This window comes from Simochromis diagramma, unplaced genomic scaffold (genome assembly GCF_900408965.1).
Source record: "Simochromis diagramma unplaced genomic scaffold, fSimDia1.1 OVJJ01000305.1, whole genome shotgun sequence".
NCBI classification, from domain to species: domain Eukaryota; kingdom Metazoa; phylum Chordata; class Actinopteri; order Cichliformes; family Cichlidae; genus Simochromis; species Simochromis diagramma.
Genome location: NW_024387169.1, coordinates 2,526,068 through 2,553,960, shown reverse-complemented (window position 1 = coordinate 2,553,960; position 27,893 = coordinate 2,526,068). Strand labels below are relative to the sequence as shown.

Sequence of the window (27,893 nt, the reverse complement as noted above, 5' to 3'; positions counted from 1 at the left end):
CTGGATTTCAGGCCCTTAAAGTAGGTAAAGTAGCCGCACTTCCACTTTGTTTTCCGTGGTTTGTTTCTGTTTGGATATGAACTGGAAAAACTGAGCCTGAGCCGGCCTCAGCTGCTGTTTGCTCAGTGAAAATATGGAAATGCTGGAAAGCAGAGTGAGGGTGTTGAAATGGGTTTGTCTCCCAGAGAAATGCTCCTCCGTCACAGCCGTGTGGTTCCTCTACACGACACTGAGACCTAAATGATTTGTTCGTGAAGCCGGCAGCAGATAACAGGCGTCCCATTCACACGCACGCTTTAGAATGAGGAAGGGTGTGCTGCTCTGTGCCAGCCTCGTCCACACCCTCTCATTTTTACTGGATTGAGAATTCCAGCTGGCTTTCACAATATTGTTTTTTTTTTTCACACACTGTCTGTGATGTAGGAGGCAAAGCCCATGTCTCAGAGCCGTGACACGCTCAGGTAGAGGCAGTCAGTGCTGCCCGAGGAGGAGGAAGCTTTAAGCGTTTGAATTCTTCTACAAGGTGTGATTAGTCGTCGGTTCTCGGCGCAGTTTTGTGTGATTTTGGGGACTAACTTTGACACAGAACTTGGATTTCTGCAGTTTGGACTCCAGGAAGTCAGGATGGTGCGTAGCTGCTGTGGCTCCTGCTTCTTGTTCTAACATGTGCTCTTTGTTTTTTGTGACAACTGCCAGCTTTAGTTTTGCAGTGCGTGCATTATGAGCAGTCCGGGCTTCAAACTGGACTGTGGACGTCTCTGCTGTTCTTTCACCTGCTCCGATATTCCATGTTTGTTTTCCGGGTTTGTTCTGAGCCATTTGAATCTGTGAGCTGTGGGAATGAAAGTGTTTGTGTCTTAGTTAGTCATTCAGTTTTACTGCTGTGTGTCATTCACTGCAGGGTGTCTGCGTTTAGTTCAGCTTTTCACTCTTTACACAAAAAATAGTCAAAAATATTTCATAATAAGAGAGAATAAAGATTTTAAGAGAGGATTTGCTTTAACAATGCTTCTGCTTTTGTTTGACATTCCCGTATTTCCCGACTTTTGGTATAAGCAAAGTAAATAAGCTCAAAATAGAACAAATATCCAAAGTAAAGGAGCTCAGGTGGTTAAAATGTAACAAAATGCTGTTTTAAACATGAGTATGAGTGAAAAATGAAAGTGAGGTAACGATAAGCTGTTATAAGAGCTTGTGTTCACAGTGTGGCCGTGCTGACTGTACAGCTTACCTCACATTACACAGAGAGCTGCTCCTGTTCAGAGTCACTCAGCCAGTCCATCCATGTGTTTGTGAGTAAATGAAGCTGATAAGATCAACCAAATCTGAAACGTTTCTACATTTTGGGCAAACCTTCAAAGCTCATGTGGGATAACTGGCTGCTTAAAACCAGTTAGTTTATGAAAGATCTGTTTTTACCTGCGTCTGTGTATCAGGATCATATTCTGTCCAAATTATAAAACATGTTTTCAGCTGAAATTGAAAGAACTCTTATTGATTGCAGTCGCACCTTTTAAAGGAAGGTAAATTCCAACGATTTGCGTTTCTGACTGAGGAAGAATATTTATCTAGAAAATCTTTCAGGTATTCTCGTCTGTGACTCAAAGGTATGTCGATGAAGGCACCTGCCAGTTTTCATTTCTACAGAAAAGCCGGCTCGTCTCGTCTCAGCTCGACTGAGAGATGAATCAGAGTCTGATTTTCACTTATTAAAGCATCAGGATGAAAGAATCGGCTGTTCGATTTTTATACACACACTGTATGAACAAACACATCCATCAGTCTTCTCACAGGGAAAAAATACAGAAATACATTTAAAGTCTAATTGCATGTAATCATGTAGAGAAAGTCAAAAGCTCAGAGCGTAATTATCGGTTTAGTGCTTCTGCAGAAATATCAAACTCAGTCTGTTACTGTTAATCCTGCTGCGACAGTTGCTTTACATTTATTTCCAATGAATGGCTGCTGTTTGTTTTTGATGATGTTTCCCCGTCGCCGCCTCCTCTCTGGCTGCCATGTTGCAGTTCCTGCTGCTCAGCAGTGATTTGGATTAGTTGGAGCTTCTGACAAACACTCGCTCCTTCTCGTCTTCTCAGTTTGCCTGACGAGGATCGACAAACATTTAAAGCTTCAGTTTTTACTTGGAGCCAAATAACCTGCAGACTCTTCTTTCTTGTTCTTGGCTCTGATTATATAACAGGATCTGTTTTCAGGGGATTTCCTTGAACTTCAAAAATGATTCAAATGTATAAAAATAGATGAAAAGGAAAAATGAGGTGATGGTGGTGGGATAACTTTAGGCCCAGACTGTATTTGTGTTTCAAGGAGTCCAGGACAGGCAGAGCGCACGATGCAGCTCAACCTCAGAGGAAGTACACCAGGTTGTTTTTGTGCACATTTCATTCTTAATGCAGTCTTACATCTCAGTGTTCATCTTTCCTGCCTGTCCTCTTTTCTTTTTAGAGTTCGGAGGAGAAGAAATCAGTGTTCGGCCGTCTCACCAACTTCTTCAGCTCCAAGAGGAAGAAGAGCAGCAGCCGGAATCATTCGAGCACCTCCACCGACAGCTCCCCGGCATCCCCCTTGTCTCCACGTTCGGCCCAATCTGAGCCAGAAAATGGGTTAAATGCTGAGCACAGCGACACTGTGAGCCAGAGCTCCAGCCGGAGCGCCTCCAGCAGGGCCTCGCAGGTCACAGTAGAGGCAGACTTGCCGTTTGCAGACAGTAACAGCACCGGGAGAAGCAGCGTGAAGGAGCTGGATGCAATCATGACTTCCACAGACCCTGCATCTGCCACCGAGCCAGACCCAGATCCCGGTTTGATGTCAGAAGTGGGCTTCGCTGAATCCGTGGTGGAGGAAGTGAGCAAACGGCTGCAGGTGAATTTGGAACAAAAAGTACTGAAGAGACCAGAGAGCAGCAGTGAGGATGAGATCATCAGCCCGACCACACTGACGTCACTTCAGATCCCACTTTCCAAGGCTGTGGAGTCCCCAAAGTCTCCTAACCTAACCTCCATAAGCTTAGGATCAAAGAAAGCATCGGTGAAGGTTGGAGAGAAGGGCCACAGCACGGCGCTGAGAGGAATAACTTTGTTCAAACAGGAGGGAAAGCCTCCGGACCTGAAGAGGGAAAACTCAGGAGGACCCAGGACGAGCACTCGAATATCCACCAGCAGCCTCTCGGGGGAAAGTGCAACCATGAGAGAGGAAAAACCCCGAGGCGAGTCTCCTGTCCTGTTCCACAAAGCCATATGGGTGGAGACACACCTGGGAGAGGAGGAGGTGGAGTGGCAGAAAGAAAGGGATGTAATGAAAAAAGAGGAGGCGGGCTTTAGAGCAGACTCGCCTCCTCTTTTGGCCGTACCTGCCACAGTAATTCCAGAGGACGACTCAGAGAATGAGGGAGCACCAGAGAGCCCTCCCACCCCCTCAGAGACTCTTCCGCTCAGTGGCAGCCTGCCACATTCACTCTCCTCCCTGTCACAGACTGTGGGGGAGGTTCAGACCCCCACGGAGCAGCCGAAGGGGCCGGACACAGACTCAACAAGGAGTTCTCCTCCGGTTCAGGAGCGACACCGGACGAGATCAACCCGGGTCACACGCAGGACTGTGAGTCTGCCTTCGAAGAGCAAAGCTGTTGCCGAGGTGCACACCGGCCCCGAGCCGAGCGTGGACGAAGGCTCAACTTCAAAGAGCTCAAACACAACAGAGGCGAAACCGTGAGTGTCTGTCTGTTTTCATTTTCCTCTGCTTTTACAGCCTCTTTGATCCAGAGAAACAGAGCTCAGCCTGCATGCAACCCGAGCTCCGAGTTCCCATGGTGCTTTGTGCCAGAGCTGAACAATGGGGTTAAAACCTGCAGGGAGGCGCTGAAATATTCATCCACCCAACATCCAGCCACTCAGAAACACCTTCTTTAAGCTTCTGACACTTTACTGGATTTATCAAATGTAGGTCAGCTGTTCTGTGTTCATTCACCACCTCCAGTTAGTCATTACAACCAGCAGCTCTCATGTTTGACCTCAGGATGCCGTGGAAACGCTCAGCCTCGGGGGGAGTGCTTAAAGTTTCTACACACGGTTGATTCTGCAGGTGGTTTTACAGACGGCACAGTTCATCCAGGTTTACCGTCATCGTGCAGGAGAACAGTGGAAACTCTGCATGTGTGAAGCATTTTTATGGCATGATTAGAGAAGAGACACAAAATGTTTAAACGGTATTTGAACTTAATCAGGTCAGAAAACGCTACAACATGTGACCTTTCGCATGAAGACTCGCAGATGCAGTTTTTCCCTTTGGTCGTGTTGTGCAGGTGTAAACTGAGGAAAACATTTGGCGTTTACAGCTGCTGCTCTGATGTTCGGCCGAAATCTCCCTGCTAAGCGTCTGATTTATAATTTTAAGGACAACACAGAGTTTTAAAAGTAGTTTTCTTATTTGCTGTCTTAAAAGTGGAAGCTCAGTCAAGCTCAGAAATTCCATCCATGTATTGGACAGTCAGGTGGATTTACCCACTCTGGGAGGGGAGAAGGGCTTGTGAGCTTAGCTCCAGGTCTTCCTTTGTCCTCGTCTTGTGTTGCTGTAATTTTGGCTCTTTTTCTTTTCTCTGCTTCATGGCTGCTTTGTTCTTTCTCATGTCTGTTGCGTCAGCAGCTCGTTGGATCTGTGGATTTAGAGCCAGTTGGCAGTAAACTCTTCTTTGGACTCGTGCTTCACTGTAATAGTGCTAGCATTAGCTATCTGAGGACCCTGAGGATTCAAGTTGTAACAGTGACTTCACTGGGGGGCTGTAATATCCAGGATATCTTTTCCTTCTCTGGATATTTAGCCATAAATTTATCTTAATGGCCTCCAAAAGCACAAATGATGGTCTAAATATGCTGCATTTAATTATTTTTAAACATTTTTTTTTTATCATTTATGCAACAAATTATTACAAAGCCAGAATCTATTTTGCTATAACACTCTGTGGTTTTCACAGCGTAGGATCTATCTACTTGTGTGGATACATAAAGTGTGTCTACAGCTGTCATTAAATATTTTCTGTGTTTTCTGACAGACGGCTGATCCTCCAAAACAACAACGATGCTGATTTTAAGGACACAACCCTCGATCGGCCCACACGAGAAGACGAGTCTTCACCCTCTGAGGCAATTACTCCGGAAGCCATAGTTAAAGGTAAAACAGACTTTCAGGCCTCAGACTTCGATGACACTTCTGCAGCGTCAGACATGTACAAAAAGAAGCCAGCAGCTGCAGAAGCAGCGGCGAGAGGCCAAGCAGCCGACCAGGCTGCAGCCCAGAAACGAGGAGTTAAAGGAGCAGCAGAAAGCCGGCATACCACGGCGAGTGGAACAAAGACCCCGACCTCTGCAGCTGGAAACAAGGCCAAGAATGTCCCAACAAAGGCAAAGGGCTCCACAGAGGGCACAAAAGTGGAAACTTCCAGTGATAATTCAACGCAAAGAGACAGAGCCGTTGTTATGTTGCCAGCATTAAAAGACCAAACCCGCGCTCCCTCCGGTGCTGCGGGTTCAAAGTCTAAAATCCCCAAAAGATCAACATCAGACGCAGAAGTGAAATCGCCAGTGACACCAGATAAGACATCGGCGCCGGACACCTCAGGGCCCAAACTACAAAAACAACCTAGGACCAAAGAGACTCTGAAATCTCCAACAACTGCAGCCAGACCTGGAAGGAAACCAAGCTTTGAGGAAACCAAAGGAGGAAAATCGGTGTCGGGGAACATTTCTCCCACGAAAACTAGGACCGGAACAAAACTCAGTAAGGACAAATCAGATGAGGACTTTGAGTCTGTGAACTTGCTAAATGACGTGGAAAATGAGGAGAGAAGCGGTAAAAGTGGACACCCACCACACGGGGAAAGTCCGGACGTCAAAAAAACACAGCAGCAGAATGATGTGGAGAGCCGGCTGCCCGTTTCATCTCCGACGAGAAAGAAGGTTGATATAACCCATAGAAGGGTTTCATCGGGTCAGATGGACTCGGACAGACCTAAAACAGTCCAGAAGACAAGTCGAGAGCAGAAAGATGCAACAGCTGACGAGAGTCCTGGGAGTGAGACGCCGCCACCGCTACCCGAAAGTCCAAAGAAAGGTAAGAAAGCTCGAATACAGCATGTCGGACCAGGCGACATGAGGGAGGAGGGGGGGGGGGGGGTGAAGGAGGACATATGAAACCCAGGGGCAACTAAAATGAACAAGCGGGGTTTCATACAGAGATCTTGATGAAAATACCGACTGTTTTTCATCTGTTGGATCTGGACAAACATCTGGTTTGCAGATGTTTCTGCAGAAAAACCAAATATTTAGGTTATTATTATCTGAAAAACAGTTGCCTAAATATGGAATAATTGCCAATAAAATGCAATCAAATAAAACATATAAAGTTAATAATAGACATGCATGTATTACACACAGTTTTCCATTATCCTGTCCCACCTGTTCCTGAAATTACAAAGTTATTTTTGTGTTAAAAATATCACCGTAAAGCTCTGATACAGTTACTGGTATTTACTCCTAATATTTTAACCTGTTTATTTTTTTATTTTGGCGATGTCTCTGCTCCATCATAAGATCCATAATTTCCTGTCTGTCTGTGTTTTTTGTTTTTCCCAGCAGGAAATGTCCCACCAGTGAAACCACCCAAAACCTTTTCTAAAAGAATCCATGGTGAGAGCGATACTCCGACCTCCAGCATCTCTCCACCTCCCACCAAACAAGAGAAAACCGTCTCATCAAGGATCTTTAAATGGAACGAAAACATCAAACAGCACCAAAAAATGCCTGCAAAAGATTCACCTGAGACTTCGCCGTCTGTGAGCAAACTTCCCACAAGAGGCCAGAGAAGCTCCAATAAACTAAAACCCAGACAACGTTCCCAAAGTGGGAATTCTGAGGACTCAAATCACAACACATCGACAGAGACGGATGTAAAAGCACCTGAAAGCGTCACGGCGAATGAGCGTGACAGTAAAGACATATTTAAATTCAAGTCAGAGGGAGAGGAATGTATTATAAAACACACCGATGAAACCAAAGTGAAAGAAAAAGAGATCGGAACCAGTACAGCAACTGAAGACATTTCAAACATCCAGCGGTTGCAAAACAGCGACGCAGTTATTACAGAAAGTGCCGAGGTGCAGTCGAGCTGCGAGATCGACAAGGCAATTCCGTCTCAAGTTACTGATGGAAGTCGAGCGGAAAACGTGTCTGTTATTCAAAATAAAAACACAACACGAGAACCGAAATCCCCGTCACTGAAAACACTGAAGCTAACAGGAAACATGAATAAAAACACGGCACCACGAACTCACGACACAAAACAAGCTCCTGAGGATGAAGCTGACATGCCAAGCAAACCCGCTGAGGGTGACAGCGTTCAAAGGGAGATACGTGGACGTATTCCTGGTAATAAAATAAAAGCATTCACTTCCAAGCAAAAGATAAACGGCAGCAGTTTTCCTGCTAAACTGATGTCAAAGGATGACTCAGATCAGTCTAAACCAGCCAATACAGAGCAGCAAAAGGATTTATCAAGGGAGGATCAATTAACAAACGATAGGGACACGTCCCTGACATTAAACAGGGCCTTAGCAAAAGATGTTGAAGTAGAGGAGAAAAGCAAAGAGGAGGGTGGCAGGAAACCAGCAGAGAGGTTGGGCATTCAAACAGAGGCTGTGACTGTTGGTGAATTGTCCAAGAATGTTGAAAATCAGTTGCACAAAGAGGCTCTTTTACTCGCAGGAGGATCTGAAGGGAAAGGCTCAAAACCAAATGAAATGCTCAATGACACAGCAGTGGAAAGCACTGAGTCACAGAATAGTTGCAAAGAGGCGCTCAAGGGCATAACCGCAGAGAGAGCCATAAGAAATTCAGAGAAATCAGCACATCTGTCATCAGAGGACAGAGGTTTATCAGCTGAATCCAAGGAAGAAACACAGACCGGGATTACAAACGCTCTGAAAGAACAAACGAGGGAGGAGCGAGCAATACTCCATGAAACTACAAAACAGCAGCCTGAGATGTCTTTGAAAGAAAACACAGAGAGCAGCGGTGAGAAAACAAAAGCATCAGAAGTGAAAAATGAATCCAAACTGCTTCTGACAAAAAATGAGGAAGTCGGAGGTGAAGACACAAGTCTGGACGACAAACGTGACAGAGATGTAAAAGGAAAACGAACTCCAGAAGTAAAAGACATGAACACGTTCGATGCTGAAGCTGATAAAGAAAAGAAGACTTTATTGAACGTGGCTCAAGAAAACAAGAAGGCGGCCGCTGCTAAAGACCAAGGTGAGGACATTACAACAAAGGCTAATCTAAATCAGGACCTTGCAGAGGTGAAAGCCTCAAAGAAGACATCAGAAAAACATATTTTAAAATCAGATACAACTAAAGAAGTAAAAGCTGCCAGCACTGAAGCTACAGAGGATTTGTCAATGCATAGCTTGGTGAGTGTGACTGAAACTGTGAATGCTGACATTAAATCTAACATCCAGGAAGACCAAAAGTCCATAATTGTTGGAGACCTGGATAAGGACATAACAAAACCAGTCAAAGATCCAGATGATAAATTAGACCAGAAACCAGAAATGGTAAAAACTGGAGGTCAGGAGAAGATGCTGAAGAGCCGGAATATGGATGTTATTCAAGACCAGACTTCTCTAAGTACTGAAGACACCAAAGAACAAACCAAAACCAGTGACCTGTCAGTGGACAGTCTGGGGAATGATGCAGTGACTGCAGATAATGAAGTTGAACTTCGAGGTGAAAGTATAACAAAACCAGCCCAAGAAAAATCAGTTCAAGAGAAGACAGTGGAGAGCCAAGAAAAGGTGATAGTTCAAGAACTGATCTCAGTAAACACTAGTACAGAAGGTACCAGAGAAAAGACAGAAGTCAGTGATTCATCAGTAGAAAGCCTGAAAAAGGAGATGGGAGATATGAATGCTAATAGTGTTAGCAAACAACAGACTGACCAAGATGGAAATGTTACCAAACCAGAGATGAACCAATCAACAGGTTCAAAAAACAAGGATGGTAACAAATCTGGTCTAAAATCTGGTCTGAAAAAGCGAGTGGGAATAGTACAACCAGAGTCTGTCGTGCAGGCAGAAATCCAGATTCAAGACCTAAAGGTTGTCTGTGTGGAACCTAAAGACAAGAATGAGACCAAGGATTCATCAGCAGAAAGCTTGGTGAACAAGCCAAGAACTTTGGGTACTAACAGTGATGCTGGAATCCAACAGGACCTGAAGTCTGTAAAGGTTGAAGTTGACAACAAAGAGGAACTGACCGAATCTAAACTTTATGAATCTGAACAGAAACCAGAGACGGTCAGAGCACAAGTTCAGGTTAAAACAACAGAGATCCAAAATACAGACGCAACCCAAGAACTGACCTCAGGTGGCTCTGAAGGTGCCAATGAAAAAACTGAAGTCAAAGTTGCATCAACTGCAAATGCTGATAATGATGTAAGTAAACAGCAGGTCCAGGCTCCTGTAACCCTTAACAACCAAGATGGGAGCATAACGAAACAAGAGAGTGACAAATCAGCAGAATCCACAAGTCCAACATCTGCTCTAAAAGCAGAATCTCTGCAGGAGGCAGCAGAAAGGCAAAATCAGGACCTAAAGGATGCTGATGAAGCTGAAGAGAAAGGTGACACCGAGGATTCATTTGCAGAAAGCTCAGTAAATAAGACGGCGGCTTTGCAGACTCATAGTGATGCTGGAATCCAACAGGACTTGAAACCTGTAAAGGCTGAAGTCCAAGATCAAAAACAGCTGACCGAATCTAAACTTCATGAATCTGAACAGAAACCAGAGACGGTCGGAGCAGAAGTTCAGGTTAAGACAACAGAGATCCAAAATACAGACGCAACCCAAGAACTGACCTCAGGTGGCTCTGAAGGTGCCAATGAAAAAACTGAAGTCAAAGTTGCATCAACTGCAAATGCTGATAATGATGTTAGCAAACAGCAGGTCCAGGCTCCTGTAACCCTTAACAACCAAGATGGGAGCATAACAAAACAAGAGGGTGACAAATCAGCAGAATCCACGAGTCAAGCATCTGTTCTAAAATCAGAATCTCCACAGGAAGCAACAGAAAGCCAAATTAGAGGCCTAAAGGATGCTGATGGAGCTAAAAAGAATTCATTTGCAGAAAGCTCAGTAAATAAGACGGCGGCTTTGCAGACTCATAGTGATGCTGGAATCCAACAGGACTTGAAACCTGTAAAGGCTGAAGTCAAAGACCAAAAAGAGCTGACTGAATCTAAACTTCATGAATCTGAACAGAAACCAGAGACGGTCAGAGCACAAGTTCAGATTAAGACAACAGAGATCCAAAATACAGACGCAACCCAAGAACTGACCTCAGGTGGCTCTAGTACTGAAGGTGCCAATGAAAAAACCGAAGTCAAAGTTGCGACAACTGCAAATGCTGATAATGATGTTAGCAACCAGCAGATCCAGGCTCCTGTAACCGTTAACAATCAAGATGGGAGCATAACAAAACAAGAGAGTGACAAATCAGCAGAATCCACAAGTTCAACATCTGCTCTAAAAGCAGAATCTCTGCAGGAGGCAGCAGAAAGTCAAAATCAGGACCTAAAGGATGCTGATGAAGCTGAAGAGAAAGGTGACACCAAGGATTCATCAGCAGAGAGCCTCGTGAGTGAGAAAGAAACTTGGCAGACTCATAGTGATGCTGGAATCCAACAGGATTTGAAGCCTGTAGAGGAAACAAGCTCAACCACATCTGAAATTCAAGATCATAAAGTTAAACAAAAACCAGAGACAGTCAGAGCTGAAAGTCAGCAGAAGACAGAGATCCAAAATACAGATGCAACCCAAGAACTGACCTCGGGTGGCTCTAGTGCTGAAGGTGCCAATGAAAAGACTGAAGTCAAAGTTGCATCAACTGCAAATGCTGATAATGATGTTAGCAACCAGCAGGTCCAGGCTCCTGTAACCGTTAACAACCAAGATGGCAGCATAACAAAACAAGAGGGTGACAAATCAGCAGAATCCACGAGTCAAGCATCTGTTCTAAAATCAGAATCTCCACAGGAAGCAACAGAAAGCCAAATTAGAGGCCTAAAGGATGCTGATGGAGCTAAAAAGAATTCATTTGCAGAAAGCTCAGTAAATAAGACGGCGGCTTTGCAGACTCATAGTGATGCTGGAATCCAACCTGTAAAGGCTGAAGTCCAAGACCAGAAAGAACTGACAGAATCTAAACTTCATGAATCTGAACAGAAACCAGAGACGGTCAGAGCACAAGTTCAGGTTAAAACAACAGAGATCCAAAATACAGACGGAACCCAAGAACTGACCTCAGGTGGCTCTAGTACTGAAGGTGCCAATGAAAAAACCGAAGTCAAAGTTGCGACAACTGCAAATGCTGATAATGATGTTAGCAAACAGCAGGTCCAGGCTCCTAAAACCAAGGATTCATTAGCAGAGAGCCTGTTGAGTGAGGTGGCAACTAAAGTTAGCGACAAGCAGAATGCAGACATGACAAAACCAGAACTGAATAAGTCAACAGAATCCAAATGTCCACAACCTGGTCTACAACAGGGACCAGAGACTGCAAAGACAGAATCTACAGATGACATGGAAAGCAAAACTCAGGGTTCTGTGGAAAATAAAGGGAGTCCTGACTCCAAGATCTCATCAGCAGAGAGTTTGGAAAATGAAAAGGCTAACAATGAAATTAGCAGTCAAAAGGACCAGAAGAGCACACCTGTCAAAGTTGTGCAAATAAAGAAACCAGAGACAATTACTGAACCTCACACAGCTCCAGGTACTAACCAGGAACCGGAATCAAAGGCTGTAGCAACAAAGGATCTGAAGAAAACAACTAAAGATCCTGAATTAACTGTAACATCAAGTGTTTCCATGGCTGGAAAAGCAGCTGGCAAACAGGAACAGAAAAACCTCATTAAAGAGGTTGTTGGAGTGGATGAGAAACTAAAGGCTTCAAAGATGAATGCCAAGAAAGAATCACCCACGGTTGGTTCCAGCGAGGTGTTCCTGAAGGACAAAGACACAAAAGAAAAAAGAGAAACAGATGTTCTAGGTAGTGCTTTCAAAAAAGGACTACAGACTGCAGAGAAATCATCCACTTCATCCCCAAGTCTGCAATCAAATGCAGACTTTCCTTCCAGCTGGTTAGATGTGGAATCTCATCAGAAGAAGAGAAGGGTCCACAAAAGAAGATTTAACACGTCCGCTAGTGTGGATGACCCTCTTGATGCCAATGATTTTATCAGGAACATTAAGGAAGGTGGGATGCCTTTCGCACTGCCTCCAAAGAAGCATGTTCATAAAAAGTCTCAACCTCCACATTTTGTCTTGCCGGCCATTAAGGAGGACCACTTCGAGAAAACGTTCGATCCTGAGGAATTCCAGTTTGGCTTAAGGAAAAATGGACGAACCTTTATTGACCTTTTACCTACGACAATTCTTAAACAAAAGGGAAATCAAAGGAATGGCCAAACTCTGGAAAAAAATGCCACACCCACTCTTGAACAGCAAGCAAAAACACTTGATGAGGTTGAAGGTAAATCTGCACTCCAGGAGGGGGCCAAAGCTGAAGCAGGAAAAGAGGGGCAAGACAATGGAGAAGAGCCTGTGAAGCTTACGTCAAGACTTAATAAGATTTCCATCCTCTCCAGCTTACTTACCACTCGTTCCACCAGGAAGAGTACAGAGGAAGTTTCCTCTGCCTCAAATAGCACACCTTCCTCTGACCAGCAGCAGGGCATGCCCTCACTCAGAAACGTGGAAGCTGCTGATTCATCAAAGCCTGAGGCCACACACATGGGTGGGACAGGCGTAGATCAAAGCCCGGTCACAGGAGGTGGTACAGGAAGAGTTAGTGAGTCAGTCTTTAGCTCCTCCTCTCCTCCTCCTCTTGTGCTGCCCTCGTTCTCTGACATAAAGCTGCCTGAACATTTAGAGAAATTACTGAAGAAGAACAAAAAAGAAACAGAGACCTCCACAGCGCAGACAATTCAAACTAACCAGAATACAAAGGAGAGCATCGCTATGGACCAGGACCTGATAGCAGGTCTATCTAAAGTGGATCTGAACCTGAAGAGCCCTGAAGAACTTCCAATCACCAACTACATCCAGCAGAGCCCTCCAAATGGATTTCAAAAGACAACTTCAAAGCCAAAGGTAGGCACGAGACTTTAAATGATATCTTTGCCTGTTAGCAGGAAGGATTCTCAAAGCCTGAATGGGTTTTAATCAGCTAAGAAAATCTGCAAAGCACTCATAAGTTCCTAGTTTATATCCATGGCCACACACGCCCCACCTTCACACTGTTATGTGATGCTTTTGCAACCAAACTGTGAATCATTTACAAGTAAGGACAGGAAAGATGAACGTGTCCTCAATGTGGAATTCTCACAGGAAGTTTCTTCCAAGATTGGCTCGTCTTCCAGGCTGAGATGAAGTATTTGCATCTACAGGCAAATAAAGCAGACCTATAAAAAGAAATGTGTCTTTAAATAATCACACTGTTTGTTTCTCTGCCGCGGGCATGAAAGGAAACAGGAGCACTGGAAACTGATCAAAACAAATTAATGTTTGCTGTTGACTTTAAGGTAGAACAAAATGAGGCAAAAACATTTACTGCACAGATGATTAAAATACCAAACTAACAGTAACTTTAACAGACTGCTAAGAGTACACTTTACACTAATCTTGCTAAAAATGTAGCACGTTTACATCTTTTATTTCTGTTGACGTCTCTTAGCATGCACTGCTCCTGTTAGGAAGTCTAAAATAAAACCTGAACTAGGGAAAGAAAGAAGCTCTTGGGTAAAAGTATTATTGTAACTGTAACTGTTAAATGAATGGGACTTCACTAAAAGTAATGAATGAATACTTAAAGTTGCTGTGTGAGCACTCAGGTAACTGACAGCAGGTTACTCCAGGGTAACCAGGGTTAAAATAAGGAGGACTACCATCCCAAACCTGACGTGGAAACCAACGACTGCCTTAAAACTAAAAACTAGAGGTGTCAGCAACGTGTTTACTGAGGTCACACAGACAAAACGGTTCTAGAATAAAAAAAGCATTCGACTCACATGGCCAGGGCTATCAGGACACACTCAGTTCAGATGACCACTCAAAGTAATATTTAAAATTCAGCTTTAAGTTTGTAACCTAAATCTTTTCTAACTCTTCTTGCAGATTCCTGCAGTAAGAGGGTTCCACAAAAGGCCTGGAAAGGTACTGCAGTGTATATCTAAACATAGATTGAATTTCTAATGATGGATTCCAGTGACATGTCTGTCTTGATCTAGATCATCATACACGAGCATGCTCAGTTTGGAGGAGAGGCCTTTGAGCTCTACTCTGATGTAGAAGATGCCACCACCATGAAGCTGTCCCCCATCATATCAGTCAGAGTCATCAGAGGATGGTACGCGTTAGCATGCATCCACGCTTCAGTGTGATGATCACACGTGGACATAGTTAATGGAAAAACACTCCGTTTTGATTTAACCCCAAACAAACTTGACCATTGTAACGTAGCAGCACATTTTAACTTATCCAGGTGATGTAACTGAACTGTCCTCTGAAATCTTTGGTGCTTGTTCTGTGAAAAGTGTAGAATTACGTGATTGTGTCTCTTTAGCTGGGTCCTGTATGAGAAGCCTGGTTTCCAGGGCCGTATCATCGCTCTGGAAGAAGGTCCTACAGATGGCATCGTGAATGTCTGGGCAGAGGAGGAAAGTCCTGCAACGCTAGATGAGATAGGTGAACCTATTCCCACAGCGCCTGTGGTCATCGGCTCCATTCGACTGGCAGTGAGGGTGAGTTGGGTTTCATTTAACCTGATTCAAAAAGCTCAGTTTTCCAGGCTTATTGTAAATAAAGAAATGAACTGTCAAAGCTCTCACACAGTGTTATTTTTGTGTTTCATAGGACTACAGCATGCCCCAGATTGACCTGTTCTCAGAGGTGAACGGCTTGGGCAAGATGGCGTCCTACTTTGACGACACCGTAGAGGTCAGCTCCTATGGCATCCCACAGACCACCGGCTCCATTAAGGTCCATTCTGGAGTGTAAGTGGAGACTTAAATGTCCTTAAATGGGAATTTGCTGTTGTTGGTGGTACGGGCTCATTACAAATCTGAGATTAAATGCCAGAAAAAGAATGTTTTAATTTGTTTACGTTATTAGTTATGATGTCTGAACTGGAGCAGGAACGCTGTGGAGGTTCAAGAGCACAGAAAGATAAAGTTTGATGGGAAATCATCCATCTGAGTTCTGTGTGTGAAGGAATGCAGGCGGCAGGCCGGAGCTTGTGGTTGTCCCAGTTAACTGCAGCAGATTCCTGATGGGTGGGGGGAGTAGTGAGAGTGCTCATTATTCCCTCCATTGTGTCAAAGATTAACGTTTTCTTTCAGGAAAGTAACCCTTAAATGTTGAAATCCTGCTCAACTTTCCTCCCCATCTCGTGTCTGTCTGCAGCTGGCTGGTGTACACCGATCCAGGGTTTGGAGGGTTCGTGGGCGTGCTGGAGGTGGGAGAGTATCCCTGCCCGGAGGCCTGGGGCTTCCCTGAGCCCTTCGTAGGCTCGCTCCGACCCCTCCGAATGGTAAAGTACAGGAAATACACAATATGATGCTATGCAGTCTGATCAGCCACAACATTAAAACCGGTGAAGTTTATTACAGTGGAGTGTGTCAGGGTCGGATACATCAGGAAGCAAACTTGATTTCAAACATAAAAGGTCAGAAAATCATCTGTTAGCAGAAACATCGCTGTGTTTATTTTAGTCATAGAACAATGTTTAATCTCAGTTAGCACAGGTGGTTCTAATGTTGTGGCTGACCTGTGAACGTTTGCACTTTACTGTAATTCTTCGAGTTACCTGAGTCTGATAGAGTGCGTCTTTATTACAGGGGCCGATAAAAGTGGAGCGTCCCAATGAAGTCAAGGTTTGTTCTGTTCTATGTCACATCTGTAAATACCTGCTGCACACATCAGCTGTGTTTCCTGAGAATCTCTGAGAATCTCAGTCGGACCTAAAGTGACGAGCTTAGTTCAGTCCAGACATGTTTGGCTGACACGATTCATTATGTTTGATGACTTGGCTCAGATTCAGTGGCCTGGGGAACAATTCAAAGGAAAAAGGATGAATTTCTTGTTACAGATCTCACTGTGGTTGAGATGAGGCCGAATTCCTGTGAAGCTGTTGGTTGAAGGAGAATGTGCTATGAAAAAACACCAAAAAATAGTCCAGTGATGTCTTCACATCATGTTTCCCCAAAAGAAAGAAAGACCTCCTGTAACGAGCATGCTCAGGCATTTTCCCCCATCAGCTCCTTGTACGCTGACAGCTCCAAGCCTACAGCCTGAACTTTAGCCTGTTTCCACTGACGGATGTGAAATATGTTACACTACTAATCTGTGGAATGAATGGGATTGTACCTTTAGGCAGGAGTGGGCTAAAAACACACAGAGGTAAAAACTCCTGCTTGTGTGTCTGTCGTGCAGGCCTTACTGTACGAGAAGCCCAACTTTGACGGCGAGTGTTTAGAGGTTCACAACGACATCTACAACGTACAAGAGCCAGACGAAGAATCCGACGAACCTGCTGTGAACAAGAAGACGCTGTGTGCAGTCGGGTCTCTGAAGGTCCTCGGAGGCCTGTGAGTATTTACCAGGGGCATCATCATCATTCCAAATCCTAAATGTCTCATTCTTAGAAGCTGGCTCACTTTGTCAGGTTACAGTCGTGTTGCACATTGAACACATGGAAAAGCTGCACAGTGCACTTTAAACAGGGATCTTTAAAAGGCTTTACTGTTATACGTGCTACAAATATCAGTTGGAAAGGTCTGTAATGTGTCTTTGTATCAACGTTGAAGCTGGGTGGGCTACCAGGAGGCAGACTTTGAAGGCCAGCAGTACATCCTGGAGGAGGGGGAGTACCCTCACTGCAGCCACTGGGGGGGATCTGAGGACGGGCTGCAGTCACTTCGGCCTGTAATCGCAGTACGTATCACCTGAGACGCTAACCCGCAGGCTCCTGGTTGGAGGGCGTTTCCATCTGATGCAGCGATTTCTCTTTTTTAAACTTTTTGTCTGTGTCGCCTTCTTCGTCAGGACTTCCTGTCCCCGCACGTTAAACTGTTCAGCGAGCAGGACTTCAGTGAGCGGAGCCTCAGCACCAACCTGCTGGGACCCGTCGTCAACCTGGAGGAGTCCGGCCACGGTGCAAAGACCCAGTCTGTCGATGTCACCGGTGGAGTGTAAGTCAGACACACAAGAAGAAAGAAATGAACACAAAGCTCAAACTCATGTTCTCTCTCTCAGGTTTCGGGCGTGTGCTTCTCACGTTACAGTGTTTTATCACAGCGCACGCAAACATACACGCCTACAGCCTCAGAGGATGGATTATGGACGAGCCTGTGAAACGGATCCATTCATGGAATTGATGAAAGGAAGCTTCCCGAGGGCGGAGCTTTACAAAAACAGAATTTAGTTACTATCAGAGGGCGTTAGAGGCAACTCGTAGGATGTGAAAGTTTAGAGTTCATGAGTTCGTGATTACAGTATAAAGCACTTTAGGTGACTGTGGTTGTGATTTAGTGATGCATAAATAAATGGAATCAAATTGAACTGAAGATAAAAGTAGCGTGGTATGTGCTGATAATCAGTAATGAATATCTGTGGGTTTCTCTTTTTCCAACACTTTAAAGGGCCAGTTCACCCAAACCACTCCCACAGTTTCTCTCCAGCTGATCGTTGAGATGTGCCAGCGCTGATTAAATATTCAAAACTCGTGCGATACAGGGCTAAAAAACTCTAAAGCAAGTCTGTTAGTTTTTACAGGGAAGATTTCCTTGTTGGTTTTCAGAGCTGGTTGGATTTGTTTGCCCAACACTCTGCTGTTAGCTCTGCGACGGCCTCGCCTGTCATTTTACAGCCTCTGAGACGAGACTCGGCCTGTTTATACAGATAATGCTGGAGCTCAAGTCATTATTCAAAGAAACCTGAAGATGTGCTGTTTGCAAGCACTTCCTTGATTTTAGAGCAACAATGGCTTTTATTTTGGTTTCCTTGGAGTTAGGTGGTTTCCAGTTCCAGCAGACATCCCTGTAAGAGTATCCTAAACATAAACTTCATCCATGTAATGAGTGGGTAAATCGTGGCTCGTGTGCTTCTCACGGTTACAGGATTCACTGCAGAGCTTGTGATGCAGATGAAAACATGGAGGCTGTGGTTTCATTTCTTAGCTGGTTGTCGTTGCAGGTGGGTGGCCTTTGAGAAGCCTGGGTTCAGCGGAGAACTCTACGTCCTGGAGAAAGGCATGTACGCAAACCCAGAGGACTGGGGAGCTCAGAACTTCAGGATCGCATCCATACAGCCCGTGTTCCACGTAAGAAACCATCAGCATCCGTTAATCACACAAAGGCTTAACGTCATAAAAGGTGCATCTCTAACAACTCTGTTTGTTCTGCAGGACAGCATGGGAACCACAAAATTCAAGGTATCGCTCGTTCGTGTGCAGCTCGGCATCAATCAGAAATGATGAGGAGTCTTTGTTAGTGTGTGCTGCTGGGTCGCTGAGGCTGTTTGGATGTGTTACAGGTCCAGCTCTACTCTGAGGAGCACTTCCAGGGACGGCTGGTGTGTCTGGAGGACAGCGCGGCAGCTCTGGATGAAGACTTCACACCCAGGTCCTGTAAGGTGCTGGCTGGCAGGTAAACAACCACCACAAGCCTGTTTTAGGGAATCTTTGTCCTTTTCAGAGTACTCTCCTGTAAGACGTTCTCATATAGAACAATGTTTGTTTCTGTTCCTCTACGTCAGGAATTAAACTCTTATCTTCTGATTTTAATGCTCAGAGTTAGTTAAACAAAAAAAGATTGACTCTTGGAGTGGGTGAAAAATTGATTTGGTTGCAGTTTATCGAACTTCAAATGTGTTTTTATCAGAATTGATGTCATGTGGTTATCGTCTGTACTTATGAAGTCATGAGGGGTCAGAAATGCTGCTGCACGAGGTAACATTTTTGCATGGCTTCATTCAATATACTGCATATTTGTTGTCAGCTGGGTGGCACATGAGGGATCCCAGTTCACGGAGAACATGTACATCCTGGAGGAGGGGGAGTACCCCAGCACAGAGGCCATGGGCTTCTTGTCCTCAGACTCGAGCTTCCGGTCCATCCGGACTGCAGGACATGTGAGTGTTTGTTCTCCCTGGACGTGTCTTCAGCCCTCTGTGGTGCTCTGTGTGAACTCAACCCTCTGCTCTCCACCTCCAGGAGTTCTCTCTGCCGTCCATCGCCCTGTTCACGAAGGTGGGCTGCAGAGGTCGCAGGGTGGTGCTGACGCACGAAGCTGTGAACCTGCATCAGGCCGGCCTGGACGCTCGCATACGCTCCCTGGTGGTGGACGGAGGAATGTAAGTGACAGAGATGAACGTTTGAGCCTCTGCTGGTTTATAAATGTGACAGACACCTGCCATCGGCACCAAGGTTTTATATGCAGCAGGTTCTGGTTCAGAATGGACCTTTCAGGTGTGTCTGCACACCTGGTCATAAAAGCGTAATTATGCAACAGTGAATGAAAATATTGTTATCTTATAACAGTAATCAGCAGTTCACCACAAAGTACTGAACTTGAATTATAAGTCAGCCCAGTGAATGTTTTGTTTCATCCAAATAATTGGACGCATTTTATTAGCAGCCTTTTGTATGTAAAGTCATCACTTCCTGTGACCCGGAGGCTTTCAAACTGTGTGACGGGGCCCCCAGCTGGAGCAATACAGCCACTGCAGGGAGCTGACAATGAGGGGACAATATAGAGTGAAGCTAATTGAAATGAATGGGATTTATGACGAATAAACAGCTGAGATTTGTTTCACTAAAAGTAGATTTAGATCTGTTTTTGTAGGTTTTCTTTATATTCTTCATTTTCTAGAAGCCTCAGTATTGTGATATTATCCTGACTACTGCTTGTGTCTGTGCTGCCAATAGACCTGTGCATGTATTAGACTGATTAGAACTGATAACCAGCTTCGTGTGACCTCTTAGCCTGATCCATGATGGTGGGACAAGAAAAGCCAGATGATAAACGGATATCCTCGATATGCTGATTTTCCCGATTTCCCAGTTATTGCCATTACTGTCAGCTTTTAATCGACCGCTTTTATATCTGCACATATTTTAATAACTATAGCTTTGCATGAATTTTGAAGTTTCACCACCAGGTGTTAGCATTGTACCAGTTTTAGTGTAGTTACACACCCCAGCCGGCTTTACATTAAATTTTCCCTTTTGCCACAAAGTGTTTATTTCAGCGCTTTAATTAAAACTTTCAGTCACGATTGGATCATAGAAAGGTCCATAAACGGTGCTTCGTGGCTTGTTTGGTGGACTGAATGAAACGATGGATAAAATCTGGCGAGCTAAAACGATGTCCGTCTGTCTCCAGGTGGGTGTTGTATGAGGGCAGTAACTACAGAGGTCGACAGCTGATCCTCCAACCAAGCCAAGAGGCTGATTTATTTCAGCATAGCGGCTTTCAGCGGATTGGATCCCTCCGGCCTTTACTGCAGGTAAGTCCTGACTGGCCCATTTAACGCCAGCACCTGAGATGTTTTTGGATTGGTGTTATTTGAGACTTTGGTCATGTTTAACATGAACATCTACCACAGGAACAGGAGAGGCAGAGTAGGTCCTCTTTAAGTGAGAGCGACTTCTATTTATTTCAGTAGAAATGTTAAATGTGTTTGTCTTTGCATCGAATGCCAGATTGATGCTTCGTGAATCTCTTCCTGACGTCCACTGTGACTAACATCTGTATTTTGTACTTGTTGCTCCTAACACAGAAACCGATGTACTTCCGCCTGAGGAACAGGGAGACGGGATGCATGATGTCTCTGACGGGAACGCTGGATGACATCAAGCTGATGAGAGTGCAGGCCGTGGAGGAGTCAGGGGGAGAGGAGCAGGTGTGGCTCTATCGGGACGGATATCTCACCTGCAAGGTACGCCGGCGAAAACTGCTGAAACTGACAGCTGCACAGTGCGTTTATCCTGCGATGGACGGGTTCTCACATGAGCTTATTTACTCTGAACCTCATTCACACAAGCACGTTTTCCATGCTCATTCCCTGCAAGTGCTTCTAACATTCAAACACATTCAGACTCCAATCGAAGTATCTTGGCGTTAGTATCCTGCCCAGACCGCATGCCAAGGATGTTTGGCGTGCAGATTAGTAGGAGACCTGCTCTACCACCTGAGCTACAGCCACGGTAGCACTACGTACAGCTAGATTCTGGCTTTTAATTCGGTGCTAAATTCTGAATTTCTCGTACTTACCTGCACTTGGGTTCAGTTTGATAATCCGTCCTACTTCTGCTTCTGTTTATAAATCTTTGGGTTTAAGGGTGCGTCTCAAATGTTTTCGGGTCTCTTTGTTCTGCACTTGTTGGCTCTTCTCTTTTTTGCTTCCTCACTTTGTAAAAACTCAGCGTCCCCCATTGAAAGAGCCTTTTTCCTCCACCCCTTCCCACCTGCTGGTTCATGTTACAGAGGGAGAGTAGAGCATGTTCAGCAAGTTCATTTTAATCATTTTCAATATGAACTTGTTTCCTTGTTAATGCTGACCACTTCCTCCTCTGCGTCCTCAGGTGGTTGAGGACTGTTTCCTGGAGTCCTCGGGCAGCGTGATGATGGCGGGCAGCCGTATCTGCGTTTCTCCCGAGCGAGGCAAAGATAGCCAGCTGTGGAACATCAGACCGGACGGTGTGGTTCACAGCAACCTCAAACCAGACCTCATCCTGGAGGTCAAAGGTCAGACACCTCTATTTTTACACCTTCAGTTCACGTTACTTTTTTTTTCTTTGCTGTTCATTTTACGTTGAGCTGATTAAAAAGTGATAACTAATTTTTTAAGAAAACTAAAACGCAAAATTAAAAGTTGACTGAAATAATCTGAGCGCGTGAGCGTCACGTGCTGCAGTGATGACTGAACTCGAGCTGTGTCGTCTGTTTCCAGGTGGGCATCAGTACGATAAAAACCAGGTGATCCTCAACACGTTTGATGAGCGAAAGCTGAACCAGAGGTGGAGTTTGGAGCTGCTGTGACGACTCTCACGGCCTCCTGACGGAGCTCCGTCACGCTGGGCCCTCAGACGCAGCTCAGCCGTGGAGCCCACACCGATGTTCGCTGTCGTGTTTGCTTGGAAAGACGATGCGCTGGATTATGAGCTCACGTTGATGAACAAAATGTTTTTAGCTGACCTTTAACCCAAAGACTGTTTACTTCAGCGAGACCTCTGCCCTGTTTCAATGCTGCACCTTTTCCTGTATGGTACTTCTCTTACACTCCAGAAGCTGTTTGTAGATCAAAGTGATCCGCTGTAAAGTTTTTAATTTTTTTACACACACACACACACACACACACACACACACACACACACACACACACACACACACACACACACACACACACACACACACACACTCGTTTGTACAGAACCACTGAGTGTAAAGACCTTGAGTTTAACTCTGCTGCCCTCTGCTGGTTGTAAATGTGAGAATATTGTTACACATTAAAGTAATAATGTGATGTCTTTATTTTAGTGAAGAGTTTCCTTTGAGTCACTGAAAAATAAAAAAAAGCTTTTTTTTTTTTTTAAACTGACAGCAGTTTTAGTGCTTGTTGTTGTTATTATTATTGTTATTATTATTATTATTATTATTATTATTAACCTTTATTTAACCGGGAAAATCCCATTGAGATTAAAAACCTCTTTTTCAAGGGAGACCTGCTCAGATCCTCAGCAAACAGTGGAAAAGAAACAGCCACACAAACCTGATGAAAAGGTAAACAATGTACTTTGGATAGAAAACAAAGTGCAATGTGTCTTTGGTTTTGTGGGCGGAGTCTATAAAAGCATTGACAGTACTCAATAAGAAAAGCCCACGATGTGCAGAGCTATACGTCGTCGCCCCCTTTGCTGATCTGGACTACCGTCTTTCCTCGGGCGTGACCCTTCTCCACCTTCTCAAAGGCCTGAGGCACTTGTGAAAAGCTGAAGGTCTCCTCCACCACGGGCCGGATCTGAGAGGGAGGAGACAAATAAGTGAGCAAGTTCTCTTAAAGTGCGTTTCTCCTTATAGTCACAGCTCCTGTTCCAGTGAGGATGTTCACATTAAACGTGGCCAAGTCAGTATATGGCTGTATCCCAATTCAGGGTCTGCAGCCTTAAAGGCCGCATTTTAAGGCCGATTACGTCACCGCGACGCGACGAAGGCTCTCCCAATTCGAAGGCTACTCGAAATGCGGCCCTCAAATGCGTCCTTCATTTCCCTGAATTTTAAGGACGTGGCAGTGTAGACTTCGTGGCCCAACATATCCCAGAATGCATAGCGCGGCGGTGGTGTGGATAATTTTCCCGAAAAAAAAAAAAAACGGCGGACGAGGGGCGCCCGAAGAGTAAACTTTAAGTAAGTACTGAATATTATGTCACTTATTTATGTGCAAATGTTTAATAACGAAGAACATTAAAACATTACTGTTGGCCACATGTCGGCAAAGTTATGTAACATTAATGACGTTTGTACTAACTTGGTTTTAAAGCCTTTACTTTAAAATATACGCCGTTCAATAGCTGAGCTTAATCTTACAGAGAATGATCAAAGCTCATGTAGAAACAAACAAATGAACAAAAGATTTTCACAAGCCTCGCACTTCCGGCCTTAGCGGTCTTTAAGTACGCGGCCCTTGAGGATCGTTGAGGCTGGCACTTTAAAGGCTGCAGACCCTGAATTGGGATACAACCATAGAAACATGTTACAGTTTGTCTCTCCCCGCTCGCGCTGTTAACTGTTTACATATCTGTTTGTTTGTTTGTTTTGTTCTTTCATTTTTGTTAGTTTTTACTTCCGGAGCAGGGCGTGCAAGACAGTGACGTCATGGCTAAGATGGCAGCCTCCATGGTGGAGGGTGGAGAGGATTCGTTTCGGAAGATATTCAAGTTTTACAGGAGAAGGAACCCCCCGCCGGACCTTAGCGACGTCATCGACTTTTCCAGGTGTGCGCCCGGTAAACAGGTGAGAGCAAAGCGCGCTCCCGGCGTTTAGCAGCCATCTTTCTCCTTGTTCTTTTTCATGGGTCAGTTTAAAGTTTGACTTCTCTAACCAACAAAGTGAACAGTTCCACAGGTTACCTCCACCTGCCTTCATCTGTCCACTTTCATTTCTGATCTGGTTTTCGTGTAAATCAAACTCACCTGGATCGATCATTTCATCGATCATAGCGATGGCTGTGTGTCACAGAGGGAAGTTTGAAGGTGGTCGAAGCAGGAGACAGGTGTGAGGGTCAGAGTTCAAACACGAACAGTCTGAATCTGCAGATCACCTGAATCCACCTGACTGACGTCACAGTGGACTGGGTGTCACCTGACTGGTTCAGGTCTGCTGAAGAACAGGTGCAGACAGCACCTGAGTGAAAATGATTTTTCAACCCTGACGTCTGCTAATGCTAAGTGTGTGTGTGTGTGTGTGTGTGTGTGTGTGTGTGTGTGTGTGTGTGTGTGTGTGTGTGTAGATTGTTCCAGTTAACCTCAACGCCGCCGCGGTGAGCAATGTGGAAGCCACTAGAGTCGGATTACAGCCCGTCAGAGAGTGGCGAGCCTTCGGCCTGCGAGGACACCCAGGTACACGCTCACGTCAGAGTTTAAATAAAGTTTGGATGCGTGCGGTCTGGTTCAATTCAGTCCAGCTGTAAAGAACCAAATAACAGCGACAGTTGCCTCGCGGCGCCTCGTACTGTGAGGTAAAGCGTAGGGAGAAGCAGGTTACTGAGAGTTAGTCTCATTTTTCCATGTTTCAGGAACTGAAGTGTTTTTAGTTTAGCTCAGCAGAATGGTCTCGACTGTAATGGACAGTTCTGATCGGCTGTCCACTGGGAACGTAATGTCAGCATCGTCTTCATCCAGCGAGGACTCACTGGATGAAGACGATGCTCTGCATTCACTCTGCTGTGGCCTGCTGCTGAACACACGAGCTGCTTTATGTCTTTGTTACCTGCTTCAGATGAAGCAGGTAACAAATGCTTCATCTGAAGGTGGCCCATGAACTGGACCGAGTTTAGTGCTCTGGGTACACGATGATGATGATGATGATGATTCTGCACTCTTCCTCGTCCAGGGTTCATCTTCATCTCCGATCCGTTCCTGCGCGGCACGCAGCCGTTCTGGCTCCGACAGTGTCTGAAGATTTACCCTCAGAAACCAAACATCTGCAACCTGGACATGCACATGTCCCCCTTAGAGACTCAGGACATCTGGGGACAGAGCGTGCACAGCCTGAGGTGAGACTCACAGGTGTGTACAGGTACGTGCTGCACAGGTCACAGCAGGAGGAGCTCGACCTCCCGATGAAGGTAAACAGTCTACTACCAGCAGGGGTCACTGCGACGCCACCACAGCCACCAGCTGCTCAGGTGTATCTGCGCCTGGTCATGCGTGCGTTTGCGTGTTTGGAGGTGGCGGTCTGAGCATGGCTAAAGACCATCAGAGCTCTGAGTTTACAGCTGATTTTCAAACCGTTTCGCTTCTTCCAAATCCTCAAATTATGCAAATGACCCAGTTTAAAATGCCACCTTTTCTCCCCCAACATTCCTCTAACATTCCTCTGATCTTCCCCCAATGTTCCTCGAACGTTCCTCAGACATTTCTCCAATGTTCCTCAGATTTTTCCCAAATGTTCCTCTGATGTTCCCCCGACAATTCCTCTGACATTCGCCTGACGTTCCGCTGATGTTGACAGGAGCGCAGATTGTTTCTTTAACCTGATGTTCGTATTGCCATCGTTGGTGTCGAGCAGCTGCTTTTTGTGACCTTCTGCTGTGAAAGCTGAGAGTGAAGTGAAAAAGTGAGGAAGGGTTAGTGTTTATGAGCGTGCAAACAAAACCTCGGAGCCTCTGTTTCCCATTTTATGCAAGAAAAAGCAACTCAAGTGTTTAATTATTGAAAATCCTCGGTGCTTGACTGCTGCAGTGTCTAATGAATTCAGTGCCACCAGGTGGCGCTGTTTTAAGGTCCGCTGTTGTTTGCAGGTTTGGGGAGCTCAGCTGCTGTCAGATCTTTGAACAAACTGTGTGCCCTCGTCTTCCTCTTTAACCTATTTCAGAATCAGCATACTTTACTGATCACTAAGGAAATTATGTGGGTTACAGTTGCTCCAGTACAGTAACAGACCAGACTATTTAACAATGCGATGTGTTCCAGATCTACAGATTTAAGAAATAACACAATATGTAAAACTTTGATCCGCAGATCTTCTCCGGCTGGAAAACGAGAAGCGCGGACTCTCCTGGAGCGGCTGCGCTGGGTCACGCTGGGCTATCATTACAACTGGGACACAAAGGTGAGAATCTGCTCCACCTCTTCACTGCTGCTCCTCCAGCAGCACAGGCGGGGACGGTTTCAGAGCAAACGTTTGCCACGGTCTGTTGTGGCGCCCTTTCTCTTCATCTCACTCCTCCCCTCCTGTTTGCAGACGTACTCTCCCAGCAGTCACACTCCTTTCCCACGTGACCTCCACCTCCTCTCCGCTCACGTGACAGCTGCCTGCGGCTTCCCTGGCTTTATCTCGGAAGCGGGAATCCTCAACTATTACCGATCAGACTCTTCTCTGGGAATCCACGTGGACGAGTCGGAGCTGGACCACACTCGACCGCTGCTGTCGTTTAGGTGGGACGCTTGTTTTTTCACCGTCGTTATGCGAAGGATATGTTTGAATTCCCTGTTTTTCCGTGTTGTCTTTACAGTTTTGGTCAGTCAGCCATCTTTCTCCTGGGCGGCCCCCGCAGACAGGACCCCCCCACAGCCATGCTCATGCACAGTGGGGACGTGATGGTGATGTCAGGGCCCAGCCGCCTTCTGTACCACGCAGTCCCACGAATCCTCCCCGCACCTCCGGGGCATCTGGCATTAGAGACGGGGGGAAGCATCCAGACCCCCCCACCACAGGAAGGCTCCGTGGTGGAGCCGGTGTCCGAGGAGGAATGGGCTGTCTGCTCCAGGTACATCCAGAGCTCCAGAGTGAATGTCACTGTCAGACAGGTGCTGGCACCTGGACAGAAATTTCCAGAAACTCCCCGTTCTCACCAAACCACGGACACTGGACAGACGGACGGATACGATGATGGAGAGAGCGGAAAGAGGAAGAGGAGCAGCAGTGACTCTCCTTATGCTGCAGAGACTCACTGAGGAGACTTACAGCACGGGCCTCCATGAAGGACGGCTTCTGCTTGGTTACTGGGTTTATTTGTTAAAGGATTTATGTGGGTCAGTGTGTAGATGCTGCCAGAGACGGGACGAGACCCGATCTAAAGATGAACTCTTAGGGGTCGGTGCTAATCTGGATCTGTTAATCTGTTAAAATGATTGTTTAACGATTGTGTGAATACAGTCCATGATTCAGTGAGCAGTAGTCATGAAGAAAGAAGATATAATCCAGTACCCAGATCGAGCTCTATGTATGTATGCAATGTTCCCTCTAAGCTGTGCACGTGCGCACTGCTGGCACGGTCTCTGCGCACAGAAAATCTGCGTTGCACACAAAGAAAATCTAACCTGAATTGAAATTAAAACTTTAACAATTCTGTTTTGGAGTGTGAGTCAGTGACTGGCTGCTCCCGTATCAGAATCAGAATCAGAATGGGTTTTATTGCCAAATGTTGAGCAGGTTTACAACATTAGGAAATTGCTGCGGTGCTTTGGGATCAGAACGATGCCACCGTATCCCATAGTCCAGCCAATGATGCGATTCACATTCGTATATACGCAGCTAACCAACGTGGTTGACAG

The 27,893-nt window shown here is 45.5% G+C and overlaps 3 protein-coding genes across 8 annotated transcripts in view; 2 read left to right on the top strand and 1 right to left on the bottom strand.

Moving 5' to 3' along the window:
- The window catches only part of LOC120744544 (microtubule-associated protein futsch-like), a 44,470-nt gene extending 22,175 nt beyond the window's left edge, over nt 1-22,295 (top strand). Inside the window, exons 3-24 of one of the 5 annotated variants that reach the window (XM_040049022.1) lie at nt 2,464-3,722; nt 5,063-6,120; nt 6,642-7,141; nt 7,190-13,210; nt 14,234-14,272; nt 14,347-14,465; nt 14,682-14,859; nt 14,972-15,111; nt 15,521-15,647; nt 15,955-15,990; nt 16,550-16,704; nt 16,924-17,050; nt 17,162-17,307; nt 18,311-18,437; nt 18,522-18,548; nt 18,650-18,762; nt 19,114-19,246; nt 19,329-19,468; nt 20,500-20,623; nt 20,897-21,055; nt 21,702-21,864; nt 22,070-22,295. In XM_040049022.1, coding sequence (XP_039904956.1) covers nt 2,464-3,722; nt 5,063-6,120; nt 6,642-7,141; nt 7,190-13,210; nt 14,234-14,272; nt 14,347-14,465; nt 14,682-14,859; nt 14,972-15,111; nt 15,521-15,647; nt 15,955-15,990; nt 16,550-16,704; nt 16,924-17,050; nt 17,162-17,307; nt 18,311-18,437; nt 18,522-18,548; nt 18,650-18,762; nt 19,114-19,246; nt 19,329-19,468; nt 20,500-20,623; nt 20,897-21,055; nt 21,702-21,864; nt 22,070-22,158 — 10,980 coding nt within the window. In that variant the 3' untranslated portion in view covers nt 22,159-22,295. Of the gene's footprint in view, nt 1-75; nt 628-2,463; nt 3,723-5,062; nt 6,121-6,641; nt 13,211-14,233; nt 14,273-14,346; nt 14,466-14,681; nt 14,860-14,971; nt 15,112-15,520; nt 15,648-15,954; nt 15,991-16,549; nt 16,705-16,923; nt 17,051-17,161; nt 17,308-18,310; nt 18,438-18,521; nt 18,549-18,649; nt 18,763-19,113; nt 19,247-19,328; nt 19,469-20,499; nt 20,624-20,896; nt 21,056-21,701; nt 21,865-22,069 lie in introns of those variants that run through there. The other 4 variants (XM_040049023.1, XM_040049024.1, XM_040049021.1 and 1 more) reach the window with 4 other exon arrangements.
- A 194-nt stretch (nt 22,296-22,489) lies between these two features.
- Nucleotides 22,490-27,893, bottom strand: part of rtn4ip1 (reticulon 4 interacting protein 1) — a 30,950-nt gene continuing 25,546 nt past the window's right edge. For both annotated transcript variants that reach the window (XM_040049029.1, XM_040049030.1), the window contains one exon: nt 22,490-23,137. In XM_040049029.1, coding sequence (XP_039904963.1) covers nt 23,012-23,137 — 126 coding nt within the window. In that variant the 3' untranslated portion in view covers nt 22,490-23,011. The remainder of the gene's footprint in view (nt 23,138-27,893) is intronic.
- Nucleotides 23,767-27,671, top strand: LOC120744548 (nucleic acid dioxygenase ALKBH1-like). Its single transcript, XM_040049032.1, has 6 exons — nt 23,767-24,129; nt 24,626-24,734; nt 25,228-25,390; nt 26,358-26,448; nt 26,581-26,774; nt 26,852-27,671. Exons 1-6 carry the CDS (start codon nt 23,992-23,994, stop codon nt 27,291-27,293), a joined length of 1,137 nt encoding a protein of 378 aa, XP_039904966.1. The 5' UTR covers nt 23,767-23,991; the 3' UTR covers nt 27,294-27,671.